This window comes from Hirundo rustica, chromosome 3, assembly GCF_015227805.2.
Source record: "Hirundo rustica isolate bHirRus1 chromosome 3, bHirRus1.pri.v3, whole genome shotgun sequence".
Lineage (NCBI taxonomy): Eukaryota > Metazoa > Chordata > Aves > Passeriformes > Hirundinidae > Hirundo > Hirundo rustica.
The window spans coordinates 60,789,799-60,804,019 of NC_053452.1; the positions used below are offsets into that span (position 1 = coordinate 60,789,799).

Genomic DNA, 14,221 nt, shown 5'->3' on the forward strand with positions numbered 1-14,221 from the left:
TCCAATCCATCTTCATTCTTTTCTTCCTTCTTTTTTCAGTTAACCATCACAGCCATCTTTTGTCTTCCATATGACATGAACCAGCTATCAGCTGATTTTGTTTTCATCATTTTAATTTATTCATATACTCTACTTTTGTTTATCCTCATCCATGTTTTTTGTGCAGAGTTCACATGAGACTCTGGACATAGTGGAGGAGAAGAAGCAGGCAGTGTTTGGTATAGAAGAAACACTAGTCGTAGACGAAACCAACAAAGGGAAAATGCAAGTTGCCACTGATGCTGGGGAGACATGTAAGGTGGAGCACGTGTCAAAAAAGGACTCTTCATCATTGCCATCAGATAGTAGCAGCAGCAGCAGTAGTAGTGAGAGTGAGGATGAAGAGATGGGAGAATACCAGCCACATCATAGGGCAATTGAGGAAGTCATCAGGGAAGAACAGGAAGAAGAGGAAGACACGAAAAGGAAAGAACATGAAGAAAATACACAGCATGTGGAAGCCATACCAGAAGGCAGTAAACTAAATGTACCAGTTGAGCACACACAAGTTACAGCTGAAGATTTGGTCCAGGAAAATACAGTTACTGTAGCTACAGAAGAGAAGAATTTGTCAGAGCAAATTAAGCAAGATTTAGGTGAAGAAAAAGAGGAGGAACAGCTGAAACTCAATGGAGATGTGTCTCATGTTGACATTGATGTTGCACCACAATTAATTTGTTGTTCTGAGGTAAATGGTAGAACAGTATGACAACTAGATTAAGCAGAGATATTTCTTGGGGTGAAAATATACCTGCCTTTCTTCTTCTCCTATTCCTCCACATCTTCTGGCATCCAACAAGATTCAGATCATTTGGAAGGGGAAACCATTCATGAGCAGTGAAATTCTGTCTCCTTCTGTTATGGTTTCTGAGTTTTTGCTAGAACTGAGTGAAAATCACCAGTAAAGGCAAACCTTCCGAAGACTGAGATCTCTTTTTTTTTTTTTTTTAATCTCCTCTGTATTTTATATGCACATATATAATGTGTATTGATTATTTACATGTTTCCAGTGTTTTAAGTCTTGTCTTGTCTATTCGTCAACTGTTTTTGACAAGTCCATGACATGTAATTGTGACTGGAAAACTATTGCAAATTGAAATTAGAAAGCACATGTCACAAATTTTTGTTCCTTTTTTCCCCATAGTCAATCACTGCTTTTCTTGCCTTTTTCCCCCTCCTCCAATATAACATTATGGATTTGTAGGTTACAATATGCATGGCTAGAAATGGCATAGGTGAGAGTACTGCACTGTTAAGTGGTGAGGTTCATATCACAATGTTTCCTTGAAGTCTTCTAGTGCAGTAGATACTTAGGAAGCATGCATGGGTTCCTGTCACAACCAGTTTTAAGCCAAAAGGTTGAAGGAGTTCATTACTGGGCAAATGATAAAGAAGAAGAAAGGGAAAAAATGAGAGGCAGGCATGCATGTCTTTGTAAATTTGTCGTGATCTTCTGCTGAGTTTTTCACCAGTTCAGTGGGTTTTTTGTACCTCTCTACCTTCTTGTTTTTGGAATGGTGGCAATTTTTTTTTTTCCTTCACTTTTTAATCAAAACAACTCACTTTCTTTCTTTTCTTGTCTTTTGCATACACAGCTGTTCTGATTAACTACATGAAAGAAGTAGTTTATTAGACTTATAAAATTTGCGAGTACCCACACTTCCTACATAGATAGTTTGGAGATAAGGGGAAGAAGGGCTGCTGTGTGTGCAAGCACGAAAGGATGTTTGGGGTATTTTCCCGGGATTTAACCCTATGTGTATTCAAAGTCAGTGTAAGATAGCAGCTGATGCATCTAGAAAAATATCAAAAAGGCTTTAGTTCTTAAATCTAATGAAAATCTGCTCCAGTAAGATAAGTAGTGAATTCACTATCTTACAGACCCCAGGTTAATTGCTTTGTTTGTGATATTGCAGAGAACACCAGTATTTTACTCTAAACTGTTGAAGCAGCTTTTTAGAATCTTTGTCAAGAGAAGTCATTGACTTACAGAAAAATTTAGCCTGCTTAAGATCCAGTTTTCAAAAATTTTTCCTTTCCAGAAGTAATACATATTAGAAAGTTAAACTTTTATGGAATTTCTTGTCCTAGTTTGCAGACTGAGGAGTGATAGATATTTTCCCAGATTAGTTCTAATACAAAGTTTATCTGTCTGATCTAACTGTCAATTTCTTTATGCAAATTAAGATTTTAATTTTTTTCATAGTGATGCTTTTACACAATTTCAGTACACGTGTTATAGCTTTGTTTTAGCAATTGCTCTTTGGCATGTACTGTTGTACTGTTGGCTGAAACACTGAACTTTGACAAGGTTATTAGGAGATTAAATTTTCCTATAATGTTATGGATATCCTAGAGGGCTGATGTATTAATCTTCATTTCATTTTGCTTATTTATTGCATGCTTTTTCTATGGGAAGTCAGTCAAATACTTATCTTACTGTTATGCTTTTCTTGAGCTTTTGGTTGTGTTTTCTTGGTCCACTTTACACAACTTCTTCTCTCTCTTGAACTGATTCTTTATTTCTTGCGTCACAGCCTCCAGTAGTGAAAACAGAGATGGTAACCATTTCAGATGCCACGCAGAGAACTGAAATCTCCACTAAAGAAATTCCAATTGTTCAAACAGAAACTAAAACTATCACATATGAATCTTCACAGGTATGGTGACTGGTTTGTTTGCAATCTTATTTTTATTCCAGTTATGTAGATCAAAATAGATAATGTCCAAAAATGCTTTTCAAAAGCATAACTTTTTTCCTAGCAGATAAGATTATACTTTGGCTATGAATCAGGTAAGTGAAATGTTACAAAACCATATTACTTAAGAAGTTCTAATCTTTTTTCTATATAAAGACTTAATTGCTGCCTGCAAAAGTATAACTCACTTTAATCCAGTTTTGGAAACTTAATTAAAATATTGCATTGCTTCTGAAAGGAGCACATAACTGTGAGTGTGAATTCTCCACAGGAATGGGCCATAATAATAGCCTTACCTGACTCTGTGAGCTTGGATGGCTTCTATTTAGATTTCAGTTCTAACTGAATTAAAGAATGTGTTTAGTAAGAAAACTAGCCTTTTCTCCTCTGAAAACAAAAGGTTATATATATATTATACAATATGTAATTATATATTTGTGCCATTATGCAATAATACCTTTTTTTTCTTATAGCTTGATGGCAATGCTGTTGGTGATAGCGGCGTTCTGGTGAGTGCACAGACAATTACATCAGAGTCCATTTCTACTACCACGACTACACACATTACAAAGGTAAAATGCATTTCATGTCTTTCTTAATTTAAAAAGACACCACACCCTCAAAACACAATTTTACATGAAGCTTCTTGTATATCTGCTAATTCATTGAGGAAAATTAACTTGAAATGGAGAGGGTATTCATTCCAGGCATGTGTGAGAGTTAAATCTTTCTATACAAATTTTGAAGACAGAAGTCCTAATGAATAAGCAGGGATATCTGGGAATAGTACATTGAAAGGGGGAAAAAATACGATTAGTGGTTTTTCAGTAGTTCATATAGGTCTTATTTCAGTATTTGACAAATGAGTATGTAACTAAAATTGTACAGATTCAGTCCTGTCTTCACCCACTGATACGCTACAGAATCTTTGCTGGTGTAACCAACTTGTCTGAGGTGAAGTCCACAGGAACCTTGCTAATGGCACCATGATGAACTGAAACAATGTTTCCCAGACTTTGTATTGATCATCCTCGTACCTCTAGGTTTAGGATATATTTAAAACCAGATCATTATGTTGGATTACTTTGCTAGTGTGTTTGGGTGCTGAATTATTTCCTCTGCATTCCATGCTTGAAAAGGAAAGTGTTATCGGCGATACCAGGACATCACATCTATGTCTTGGAAAACATGAAACATGTAGTATTTCATGCCAGAGTGTGTTAGAACTACCAAAGTGTGATGATGATTATTGTTATTGTTAATTTATGTAAATATTTGTCAAATTTTAGACATGCCTAAGCACCACAGTTTTCAACTCGTCTTTGAACTCTTAGCATCTTTTTCTAAGAAAATTATAGAAAACATTGTTTCAGGTAAAGAAAAATGGAGGGGGGAAACACAGTGTGAGTTAAGGATTTTCCCCCCCGCCCCAAGATACAGAAGTTTCGCAACATGACAGAATTGAACAATAATTCACTGCTCACTGGATATATTTTCTAAAGATTGAAATAATCTGGAGATTGAAAGTCATATGCACAAAATGATAGTGGAAGAATAATGTTGAAAAGTGAGTCACATGAAATAAAGTAAGCTTGAAATTAAAAATGCATATATTAAAAATGCATTTCTTATAAAGACTAGTCAGACTCCTGCTCCTTTGTGGAATCATTAAGCCGCCACCATTTTAGGAAAAAAATCTTTATTCAGTGAATTGAACCATAGTTTTAACAGGAAGTGTACATTTTCTTGTCAAGTTCAGATACCAAATAATCTTGCTTCTTAGAAGGAACAGTTAAAGAAAATGGTTTCAGTCTTGTGTTCTACTAAAAATTAATGTAATTACCATGATGCAGCAGATCCTTATCTTTTTTGAATTGAAGATAAACAGTCAGTAACAAGATTGTTTGAATTTTCTAGGCTTTTTTATTTTACAGTGCAAACTGTTCATTACTGATAAAGGGACCTTCCAAAATAGTTTTGATATTCTAATGGTGTTCTTAACAGAGTCATCTTGGCTCTTCCCTAGTATGGTCAATGTATTTTAAGTAATAGTTTACTCTTTTCTCATACACAGACTGATTTAAAAGGCAAATAATGTTATTTCTTTGAGAATTTTTTTATAAGCTGAAGTGTTTTAATCATTAGAATAAGAAGCAAAGGAAAAAAAAGCAGAAAACTGTTTGGCAGTGTGAAATATGTTGAAAATATCTGAATGTCCTTGAATGAGAGAACTGAAAACAAAATCATCTTTGTATTTAATGGCATAGGATTATGTCTATGGAGAGGCCCATGATAGATGGGTTGAAATAAAAGACTCCTGGTATTTCCATGTTGCCAGATTTATATGGCGAAAGAAGCTGGAATTACAGTTTGCCAAACATGGGCTCCCATAACAGGAGTAATTCTCTATTGCTGAATTTTTATCAAGTTTAGCAATTGCTAGAAGGTGACCAACTGCATAGCTGAAAAAGGAGAGGATGATTTAGCACTGAACACATTTACTACTGTTGCAGCTCAGAAATCTATTTGCTTCAGTGCAACAGAAGGTTATGCTTTGTGGAAATATGGAATAATTACAGGGATATTTTTCTGTTTGTTTGTTTTTTTCCTGACATCTGTAGATGGTAAAAGGTGGAGTATCAGAAACAAGAATTGAGAAGCGCATTGTCATTACTGGAGATGCAGATATTGACCATGATGAGGTGAGTATGCAAACTTAACACTTAAAATGTGGGATTTGTAGTCTGGTGAGATCTAGATGATGTTTCAGAAATCTGAAGTAAGAGAAAGGTAGAAAAATTTAATAAAATTATATAGAAAAACCCTGAGTCTGTTAATTGTGGCATACTTATTAAGCAGTTGTGTTTTCATGTTAAGAAACCTTTTAAATATATGTGAAAGAAAAAGAGCATTTGTAAATTTGCATCCTAGATCATGTGAATGGATTTTTGCTATTTTTAGAGGGATTACTCTTTTTGGAAGAGACCCAGTTTATTTAGTACAGCTTTTGTACTGGAAGGAAAAACATTACTGAAATAATCTTCTTTTGATAGGCTGATCCGAAAAGATGAGAGTCTCTACTGCATTGTTTCAGCATTGTCTGAATGCAGCGCTCATTTTGATTGAAAGCTTTGAAATACATTAAAACATTAACTGCTTGAATTTAAAAATTAGGTTTTGGCCAGTATTTGTAGAATTATGTGTAACAAAAGTAATTGTTGATCTGCTGTAATTGTATGTACCTTTTATCTCCATCATTACTAAAGCAGTATTTTACAATGTCTTAGAAACTAAGGTTAAAATCACTTCTACGTGCCCAATTAATAAGGCTGGATTTGAGCACTACACAGGAAAATAATTAAGAAAAGTCAATTATCTAGTCTTTGTAGTGATGATTACACAGGGGGTTTTTTTCATCTAAGAAACTACAGTAACAAAGGCAATCAACAGTCATTGGTTAATACAAATGGAAAAACCTACTTTGCAGTGAATATATCTCTGACTTCAGGAAGGCTTCACAAATCAGCATAACAGGGTTTAGTTTAACTTATGAATTGTAATATATTGAGAGGTTTCAAGGAATTTATTTTCACATTTTGCTTTGTGTCCGGAAAGTGTCTTTTGACAAGTTGAATCTCTTCTAGAAACTCACAGTTAAATGACAGGGCTGCTTAGCATCAGGCATGGATGGCTCTTGTTTGCCTTGACACACATTCAGTGCACGTCAAATGTCTGGAAAGGTCACAAAATAGCTTTAGTGTACCAGAGAATTCTCAAAGCCCTTCTTTAATTTGACATCAGCTCATAATGAAGTAAAAAATGAAATTATAAAAAAGGGAGTACAAAATACAGTTTTAATCACGGAAGTTTAAAACAGCAGTGAGAAGCTTTTAAGAGACTTAAGAAATATCTACCGCTTTTTTTTAAGTGAATATGGAGCTTCTTAAATGCCCAAAATACATGCTGGATGTTTTTATTTTGTCTATTAGCTCCCTATTATCACTAAAACCGTTTTCAATAGGAAAACAATATTTCAGTTTGGAGTTTCAAAATACAGATTTTTGTATTATTTGTTGTAATTTACCAGTTAGACTTACAGGGTTTTTTCATTGTTTATGGTTTGGTTGTTAACAAAGAGCAAACATCAGTATTGTACCAATGTACATCATGTGTCCTATTCCCTTAACAGGAATTCAGATTCACATAATTAGGGTGCCTAATGCTGATGTTTTCAATCTCTCTTCAAAGTTAGTTATTTCTTAGTTATCTCTCACTTAATATCTGTAGCTAGCTCAGGAAATAGTCACTTTTCTAAATTAAGATAAATCTTTTTGTTGCATTGTATTTTTCTTGCTCTTTCTAGTATTTTGAGGGGGTTTAGTTTCATTTGGTACTAAGGTGAACAGGCGAACTGCTGCCTTTGAATACATTCCCATGTCTTCTGTTTTTTCCTTATGTTAGGTCCCAGCAGTAATACAGCTCACTGAGATGTACTGTGTACTAAGATGTTGGCAGGAAAGAGAAGGTCCCAGGTGCTATTTCACCTGTGATGATTCAAAGGGTGCTCTTATGTTGTTGGCTATGATGTAGAATAAAATACTACATTTCAGTTGGAAGGGGCCTGTGATGATCATCTGATCCAACCGGGTATATTGGTACATCTCTTAAGATGATAAAATTTCTTAAAATGGGGAGGGCTTATAAGCAACTGAATGATACTTGCATTCCCACTTCCCTGAATAAAGCTAGAGAAATTTCTCTTAAATTAGTACAAGGAGAAATATGGGATTCTTGTGCTGAGAAATTTATGTTATGATCTCATTCCAGAGTTTCAGTACCACACTTAGACACTTAGTATATATTCCAAAGTATCTTTCTGTTTTGTTCAGGAAGCTGAAGGGCGCTCTTGTTTTTCTGTACAATCTTATACTCTTGTTACAGCATTATTTGTAAGATCTTTTGCAGAAGTTCAAAAAGTTTTGGGATATAGAAATACTTTTTTTCTCCTAAGATGAGCTAGAAAGTTATATTACAACTTTATGGTTACCTGTTAGTTCATGGAAATCTTGGTAAATTTTTAACATGGTGGGAGTTTTTGGTTGGTTTGTTTTTTTGTTTTTTTGGTTTTTTTTTTTTTTGTGTTTTTTTTTTTGTTTGTTTTTTTGTTTTTTTGTTTTTTGGGGGGTTGGGAGTTGGTTTGGTTTGGGGTTTTTTTACCTTTGACCTCAACTTCAGGAATTTACAGTTCTGAAAAATTATAACCAAATTTTGCAAAGGTGCTCTCCCATTCTCTAGCCCCACATGAATGTGTCTTTGGTTTTGTTAAGTTCCATATTTCAAATACATTTGCAGGCCCTGGCACAGGCAATCAAAGAAGCCAAAGAACAGCACCCTGACATGTCTGTGACAAGAGTGGTGGTGCACAAAGAGACTGAACTTGCTGAGGAAGATGAAGACTAAAATCAAAAATGCCCTCGAGCAAATACTTCAGGTAAGCTTATGTATATAATTAATACAGGAAAACGTGGCATCAGTTTTCTCTTGCATTCATGCCTTTTCAGCTGAAAAATATAGGGCATCTTCATGATAGGCATTCACAGAAGGATGAGTTGAAACAGGTGCTAACAGAAGACTATTAGTGTAAGAATTTTTATCTTAGGTCTAATCTGAAATTAATTTCAGTTGCAAATGTTCCTATATACATCTCACAGTTTGGTCACAGTACTCTCACGGCATTTCCTACGTTTGGTCAAGTTGTTATAGTTTGTACTGAAGTTAGTTTGGGCTACTTCAGAAAAATATGAAGGATGTGTCACACTTTTCTGTTTACGTGCACGATTATAGTTCTTGCCTAACATCTTGCTTGCTTCGTGGGAAGACTCTGGAGTTTCCAGTAGTGAAAGGACACGCTTTAATGTTTGAGTTTAGTCACCTAATCGTTAATCCTAAACACACTGAAACTTTCGGCTTTTTATCATTTTCCGAGGTAAGAAGGTAAATGTATTGGAAGCTCAAGTTTTAAAGCCTTTTATCAGTTGAAAAAGCTATTTGAAGTCATGTTAATTTATTAGGCCCTCCTTTATAGGTTGAGGAGGAAGGGAAAGAAACACAATATGGTTCTCCTTCATGTATTCAGTAGAAAGATCAGGATGAACACTCAATAAATCTGCTCTTGCACTCATTATAGGCTATCTTAAAGCTCAGTAACCATTTGAGGGTGTAAAGGTTCAGATTTCCTGTGCTTGTCACGCTGTTGTTATGAGAATCAAGGTACAGGGTTTTTCAAATTTGATGGTTTTGTTAATGGCAGATTAAGATTCAATGAAAAGATTTTTTTAATGGTTAATTGTTTATATCAATGGGAGAAATTTATAAAGAAATTAAGTTTAAAACTAGTGGTTTAAGCCTTCATTAGGAGACTTCTGATTTTTTACTGACCAGCCTCTGTATTTAGCTAGAAGAGCAGCAATGTTATCGAAACATCTCAAGAAGGAAAATTGTTTTAGTACAACTTTAAGCTTTTTATATGCACTTTGATCAGTGCTGGGGGAGATATAGGGGGAGACAAGGTAAAAGAAATACAAAATGTATATTTTAAAGAAATGTGGGTAGTCATGATTCTTATTTTCCCAGTTCAGTATTTTATACAGTGATGACGTGTGGACAGGAGACTTCTATGTCCTGTTCAGACAGGCATTCCCTTAGTATTGAATAAAATCCTTTACCCAAGGAAACTACCCGTTTTAAATTTCAACCTGCAGCTTTAGCAGACTTGAGCACAGCCATGAAGTGCCAGGAATATATGAAAAATGAGAAACTGATTTGATTCCAAATTTGGTGTTAGCTACTGGAGGGGAGGGTGTTTTTGACATAATCCTGATAATTTGTCATGTTAAAAAGATCTGGTTTATTGCTGTGCCTGAATTTCCTAAAAGTTGAAGATTTAACTGTTGAGTATCACTTCTGGGATCCAGAAGAGAAAAGATTCAAGTATCAGTTGAGAGGATATGACTTGCATCTATTGAATGCTCTTCCATGGAACATGACTATTGTCAAGAAATTGGACTCTTCCTGAACCAGTCTGATCACAGATGCATCTTTTCAGCTGAAAGACGTAGACTAAAGCCTTAGTTTATTTAATCTACCTACAAGTGTCTCTTTTCTTAACTTCTGGATAGTAGTGGGGGTACCTGTGTGTGGCTGAGGAAGGGAAGAGCTAACTTATCTGTTGCCAGCTGTTGACATGGACACGGTCAGTTAAGAGACTGCCCGTGTTGGGCGAGAGTTTTTCTCGTCTGCTGGCAGAATTGTCGGGTCTCATCGCTGTACACATAACTCTCCTGAGAGCTTGTCCTGAACTCCTGCTATGTGCAGTACTGCATAGAGCAACAGTGCTGAATGCCGTGGAGAATACGAGGATGAGAGCAGGATGGCTGCCCTCTGCCTGTGGACAGGAAGTTTCTCCATCTTCTCTGTCAGAGTGGTTCCAATTGCCCTTCCTGACCTTGTACAGATAGTGCTAGAACTACAATATTTGTTTTGGTCATGTGTGTTTAGACAGTATTTTCTAGCTAGTTTTCCTCTGAGCTTCTCAGCATGTAAATTTACAGAATTTTTCAGGATGTAAAACACAATAGAACTAAGTTTGGGCTGCCTCCAGAAAATTGCTTCAGATTTGGTCAGATTATTGTGTGTTTGAAAAAGAAATTTATTTTTTTTTTTCATAAATGTACAAACCAGGAGAAAACGTGGATCACATTTGGAAGTGCTAGATGTGCACTCACCTGGATATTCATCTAGTAGCGTTAATGCTTTTAAAAATTATTTTCACATTAGATAATGCTAGAAACCAAAAATAACAATGGGAGGTGGGGTTGCTTGTGAGGGACAGTTGGGGAAAAGCACCAAAAATAAGAAACACTGCACAAATGTCTGTTTTTACATTGTACCTTTATTTCAGTGTTCAGTTGTGTTTGTTTTGTGGCTTTGTTGCTTAGTGATGCTGAAAATGAGTATAACATGCTTTGGTTTGAAAGCACAGGAGAGGACATGGAACTGTACTGAACTGTGAGACAGGGGGTGTTGAGGAGTCCCCACATCACATAAATGTTCTAGAAGGTTTGGAAAAATGCACATCACTTTTGTGAGATCAGTTTGCAGTAAGGAGAATGCCTGTGCTTCGGGTGATTTCACTGGTCCCTTGGTACACAGCAACATTAAACATGCACACTCAAACCACCCCTTGCATGTTTTCAGCACTTCCATCACAGGATCGAAGGTAGAAAGATACACTGAGACAGAAGAACAGATGGTTTGGATTTGCAGGGTTTTACTATTCTATGTGCTACCATCACATTTTGCATTCATTATTAATCAGTGTGAATTTAAGAGTCTTGGGAGCAGGGATTGCCTCTTCTCTTATATGTGTGTAGAATGTGCCAATTTCTTCATGCTACCTTAATCCAGAATCAGTGTTCAACACGAACTATCCCATAGAAGTAATTACAGCTTTTTAGAAAGAACTGAGTCATGGAAGGAAAAAAGTATCTTGGCAGGTTTGCACCATGTTTCTATACTAGTGACCATATGCAAAGTTGATTCTGTTCCTTCATCAAATATTTAACTACTTTGTAAAAATTTTATTCAGGGCAAAAAGCATTCAAATAATTCCTTCCATTATCTGAGAGGGGTGGGTTTTTTGCATTTTTGAGAAACATACACAATGTGGAATGGTTGTTTGAAAAGGACTGGAGCATGTCAGATGTTCTTGTCAGTGTGCCAATTGCTTTACATGTTCCTGGTCTTCAATGCTTATGAGAGAATAAAAGAGGACATTTCTCCATGCTACTTTTGTGTCAGACCAGGAGACTTGTTTGACTGATGATGCCTTTCAGTTAAACTTTAGGGAAAAAATTTAGTCATCTAGACAAAAGAAAGCCACCCAAAGTGCCTTGAGTATCTTTCAAGAGCCTTTTGCTCTCCTGTGCTAAGGCAATGGAGACATGCAACGAATTTTGTGTAGTTGTTTCTGAGGCCATGAAAGCTCTGATGATTACAGCAGTATTCTTTGTGTAGACTTGTCTTCTCTAATAAAAGTAAACGATAACGAAATGTTCTGATTCTGAAGGATTACTGAACTGAACAAGTACCTTCTTTTTTTATTTATGCTCTAGGTTGTGGGTTAAAATTTTCAGTAAAGTCTGCAAGCGACTGCAATTAAAATAACACAAGAATTTGGGGGAGGGGAAAAAATGCTCTATAGCAAGATGAGTACTTGGAGAAAATGTAGTACTGTTTACCTAATGACTGAAGGGGGTTTTAGTCAGTCCAACTTTTTTTAATGAAATAACCTTCCATTCCTGTAAGAAAACCCCAAAGAGCCCTGCGTAGAGAAAGTTACTTTCTGACTCTGATGTGACATTCACATGGTATGTTACAAATGCTTATGTAACCTTTCACATCATTTTTTCTTCCAGAAATAAAAATGTCACTGACCACGAAGAACTGTAGTCATTCCAAGTCATCATGACTCCACTGAATCCACCAGGCCTAGCAACGATGACCAGATGTTCACGACTTAAATGCCAATACCAAACTCCATTTTAACATCTATATTCCCTTACAGTCTTTCTTGTTTATTTTTATAACCACTTCTTAACGATCTTAGAGGTTTTTTTGGTTTTTTTTAATGAAGTTCTAGAGGGTATGATCTTCTTTTGCACAAACACTTGTATTTTTGAAACTGATTCTTAATTATATGAAAGTGAACAAAAGAAGTCTGGAAATCATTGTTCACTGGAGGAGGTGGTAATTGTGCAGGAAGGAGGGTCTTTACTAATTTAGGTATAGGTTTTTTCAGATATTTCAAGTGAAATCTCTTACTGGAGTAATTTACAGATTTCTTTACAGATTATTCAGGTAAATATATGATATCACATAATGAAGTTTTTTATAAAAGTAAAACATTTGCTAAAATTTGAAAAAATATATTTCTTTGGATAAATTTTGTACTGGTATCTCTGTAACTCTTTCTTTTCCAAGGTTCTCCTCTCTGCGGAGCAGAGGTGGTGTGGCAGTCTGTAGAGGAGAAAGAGTTGCAGACAGATTTCTTCTGACTGAGCACTGTGTTCTTTTTGCACTTTGGTGCCAATGCTCAACTTTTTGCAGACTTTTTGCTGTCTGCAGCATTCCAGATAAGGAAAGAAGGAAGAACAAAATATCTTTCTCTTTTTCCAACAAGAGATGATCTAGGCAGCTTAAAACCGTAGTGCTTTTTTTTTTCTTACTGTGTCCCAATTTCAATACTTCCATTATTTGGATACATGTGTAGAATGCTCGCTTGCTATTAAACTTCACTGTGTCTCCATGTTAGAACTGACATTTCTGTTACAGAAAAGGTAAATGTTTCACATGCTTCCTCTAATGGTTAATGCAGGTTTTTAGGCTACTGAATAAAAGTGTAAGATGGACTCCACTCATAAAGTAATTAAGAGAGTACCATCAGTTGAGACTGCCATGGCAAAAACCTGTTAATTATATTGGGGTTTATTTTTAATTTGTTCTTGCAGGGGGGCTGTTTGGTTTTGGGTTTTTGGGGTGTTTTTTTTTTTGTTTTTTGGGGTTTTTTTTTTTGTTTGTTTGATTTTTTTTGTTTGTTTGGTTTTGGTTTTTTTGTTTTGTTTTGGTTTTTTTTTTTGCTGTTGACTTTGTGTATAGTTAAAATGCCAAATTAGATTTATAGTAGCTTGAAGTTGTATTAAGTGATATTTTGCTTTCTGTAATTCTGTTATAAAATAAAGTTGTTTATTCTCTGTATGACTTTTGGCACTCAGACATAAGCTTGGAGGGTATTTGAAGTGAGCAGATTACTTCTGAGAACTGCAGTTCTAGAGGTCACGGAACCTTAAAAAACAGGGATTAGTGCAACTGGTCTGCAGGGCTGCCAGAAGGTTGGCATGATTGCCTGGTACTTAAGTACCAGTGTTTTTTAAACATCTTCCAATAAACGTCCTGATTTCTGTAGTTTAGAGAAGAAATCTTCAGCTGCCAAAACAAGATATTTTAACATCACAGCGGAAGCTGAAATGCCCCTCAGTCTGCAAGTGGTTCTACTGAGTTCACTGAGGTAGGATCTACTGTGGTTTCCAGATAACAAAACAAATCATAAAAATTCTCACTACATTCTTCTTCACTTCTGAGCAATGTATTTTTGGTGCTATTCTCAGTTTAGACGGCTGCCATCTGTCAGCACGCTTGTGTAACAGGCGTTCTCATCAGCTTTGGCTCTGCGTGGTTTGGATACCATACGACGACAGTGACGGAGATGTTAATTTCTGTACATACGTAGCCATTCTCACCTGCATCCACATCACCTGGAGAATTAGCAGATAACAGTCTTACCTGCTTTCCTTCAAAACCAGAGGTATTTTGCTTTTCAAAAAAAGGAAGAAAACGCAATCCAGCCTGATAATGTAACGCTGCCA

At 35.8% G+C, this 14,221-nt stretch overlaps 1 protein-coding gene across 14 annotated transcripts in view; it reads left to right on the forward strand.

Moving 5' to 3' along the window:
* Positions 1-13,553, forward strand: part of EPB41L2 (erythrocyte membrane protein band 4.1 like 2) — a 109,095-nt gene extending 95,542 nt beyond the window's left edge. For 10 of the 14 annotated variants that reach the window (XM_058420034.1, XM_040060419.1, XM_040060422.1 and 7 more), the window contains 6 exons: positions 167-727; positions 2,577-2,699; positions 3,212-3,310; positions 5,360-5,440; positions 8,091-8,229; positions 12,215-13,553. In XM_058420034.1, coding sequence (XP_058276017.1) covers positions 167-727; positions 2,577-2,699; positions 3,212-3,310; positions 5,360-5,440; positions 8,091-8,198 — 972 coding nt within the window. In that variant the 3' untranslated portion in view covers positions 8,199-8,229; positions 12,215-13,553. The remainder of the gene's footprint in view (positions 1-166; positions 728-2,576; positions 2,700-3,211; positions 3,311-5,359; positions 5,441-8,090; positions 8,230-12,214) is intronic. The other 4 variants (XM_040060431.1, XM_040060432.1, XM_040060433.1 and 1 more) reach the window with 1 other exon arrangement.
* Positions 13,554-14,221: the final 668 nt, after the last annotated feature.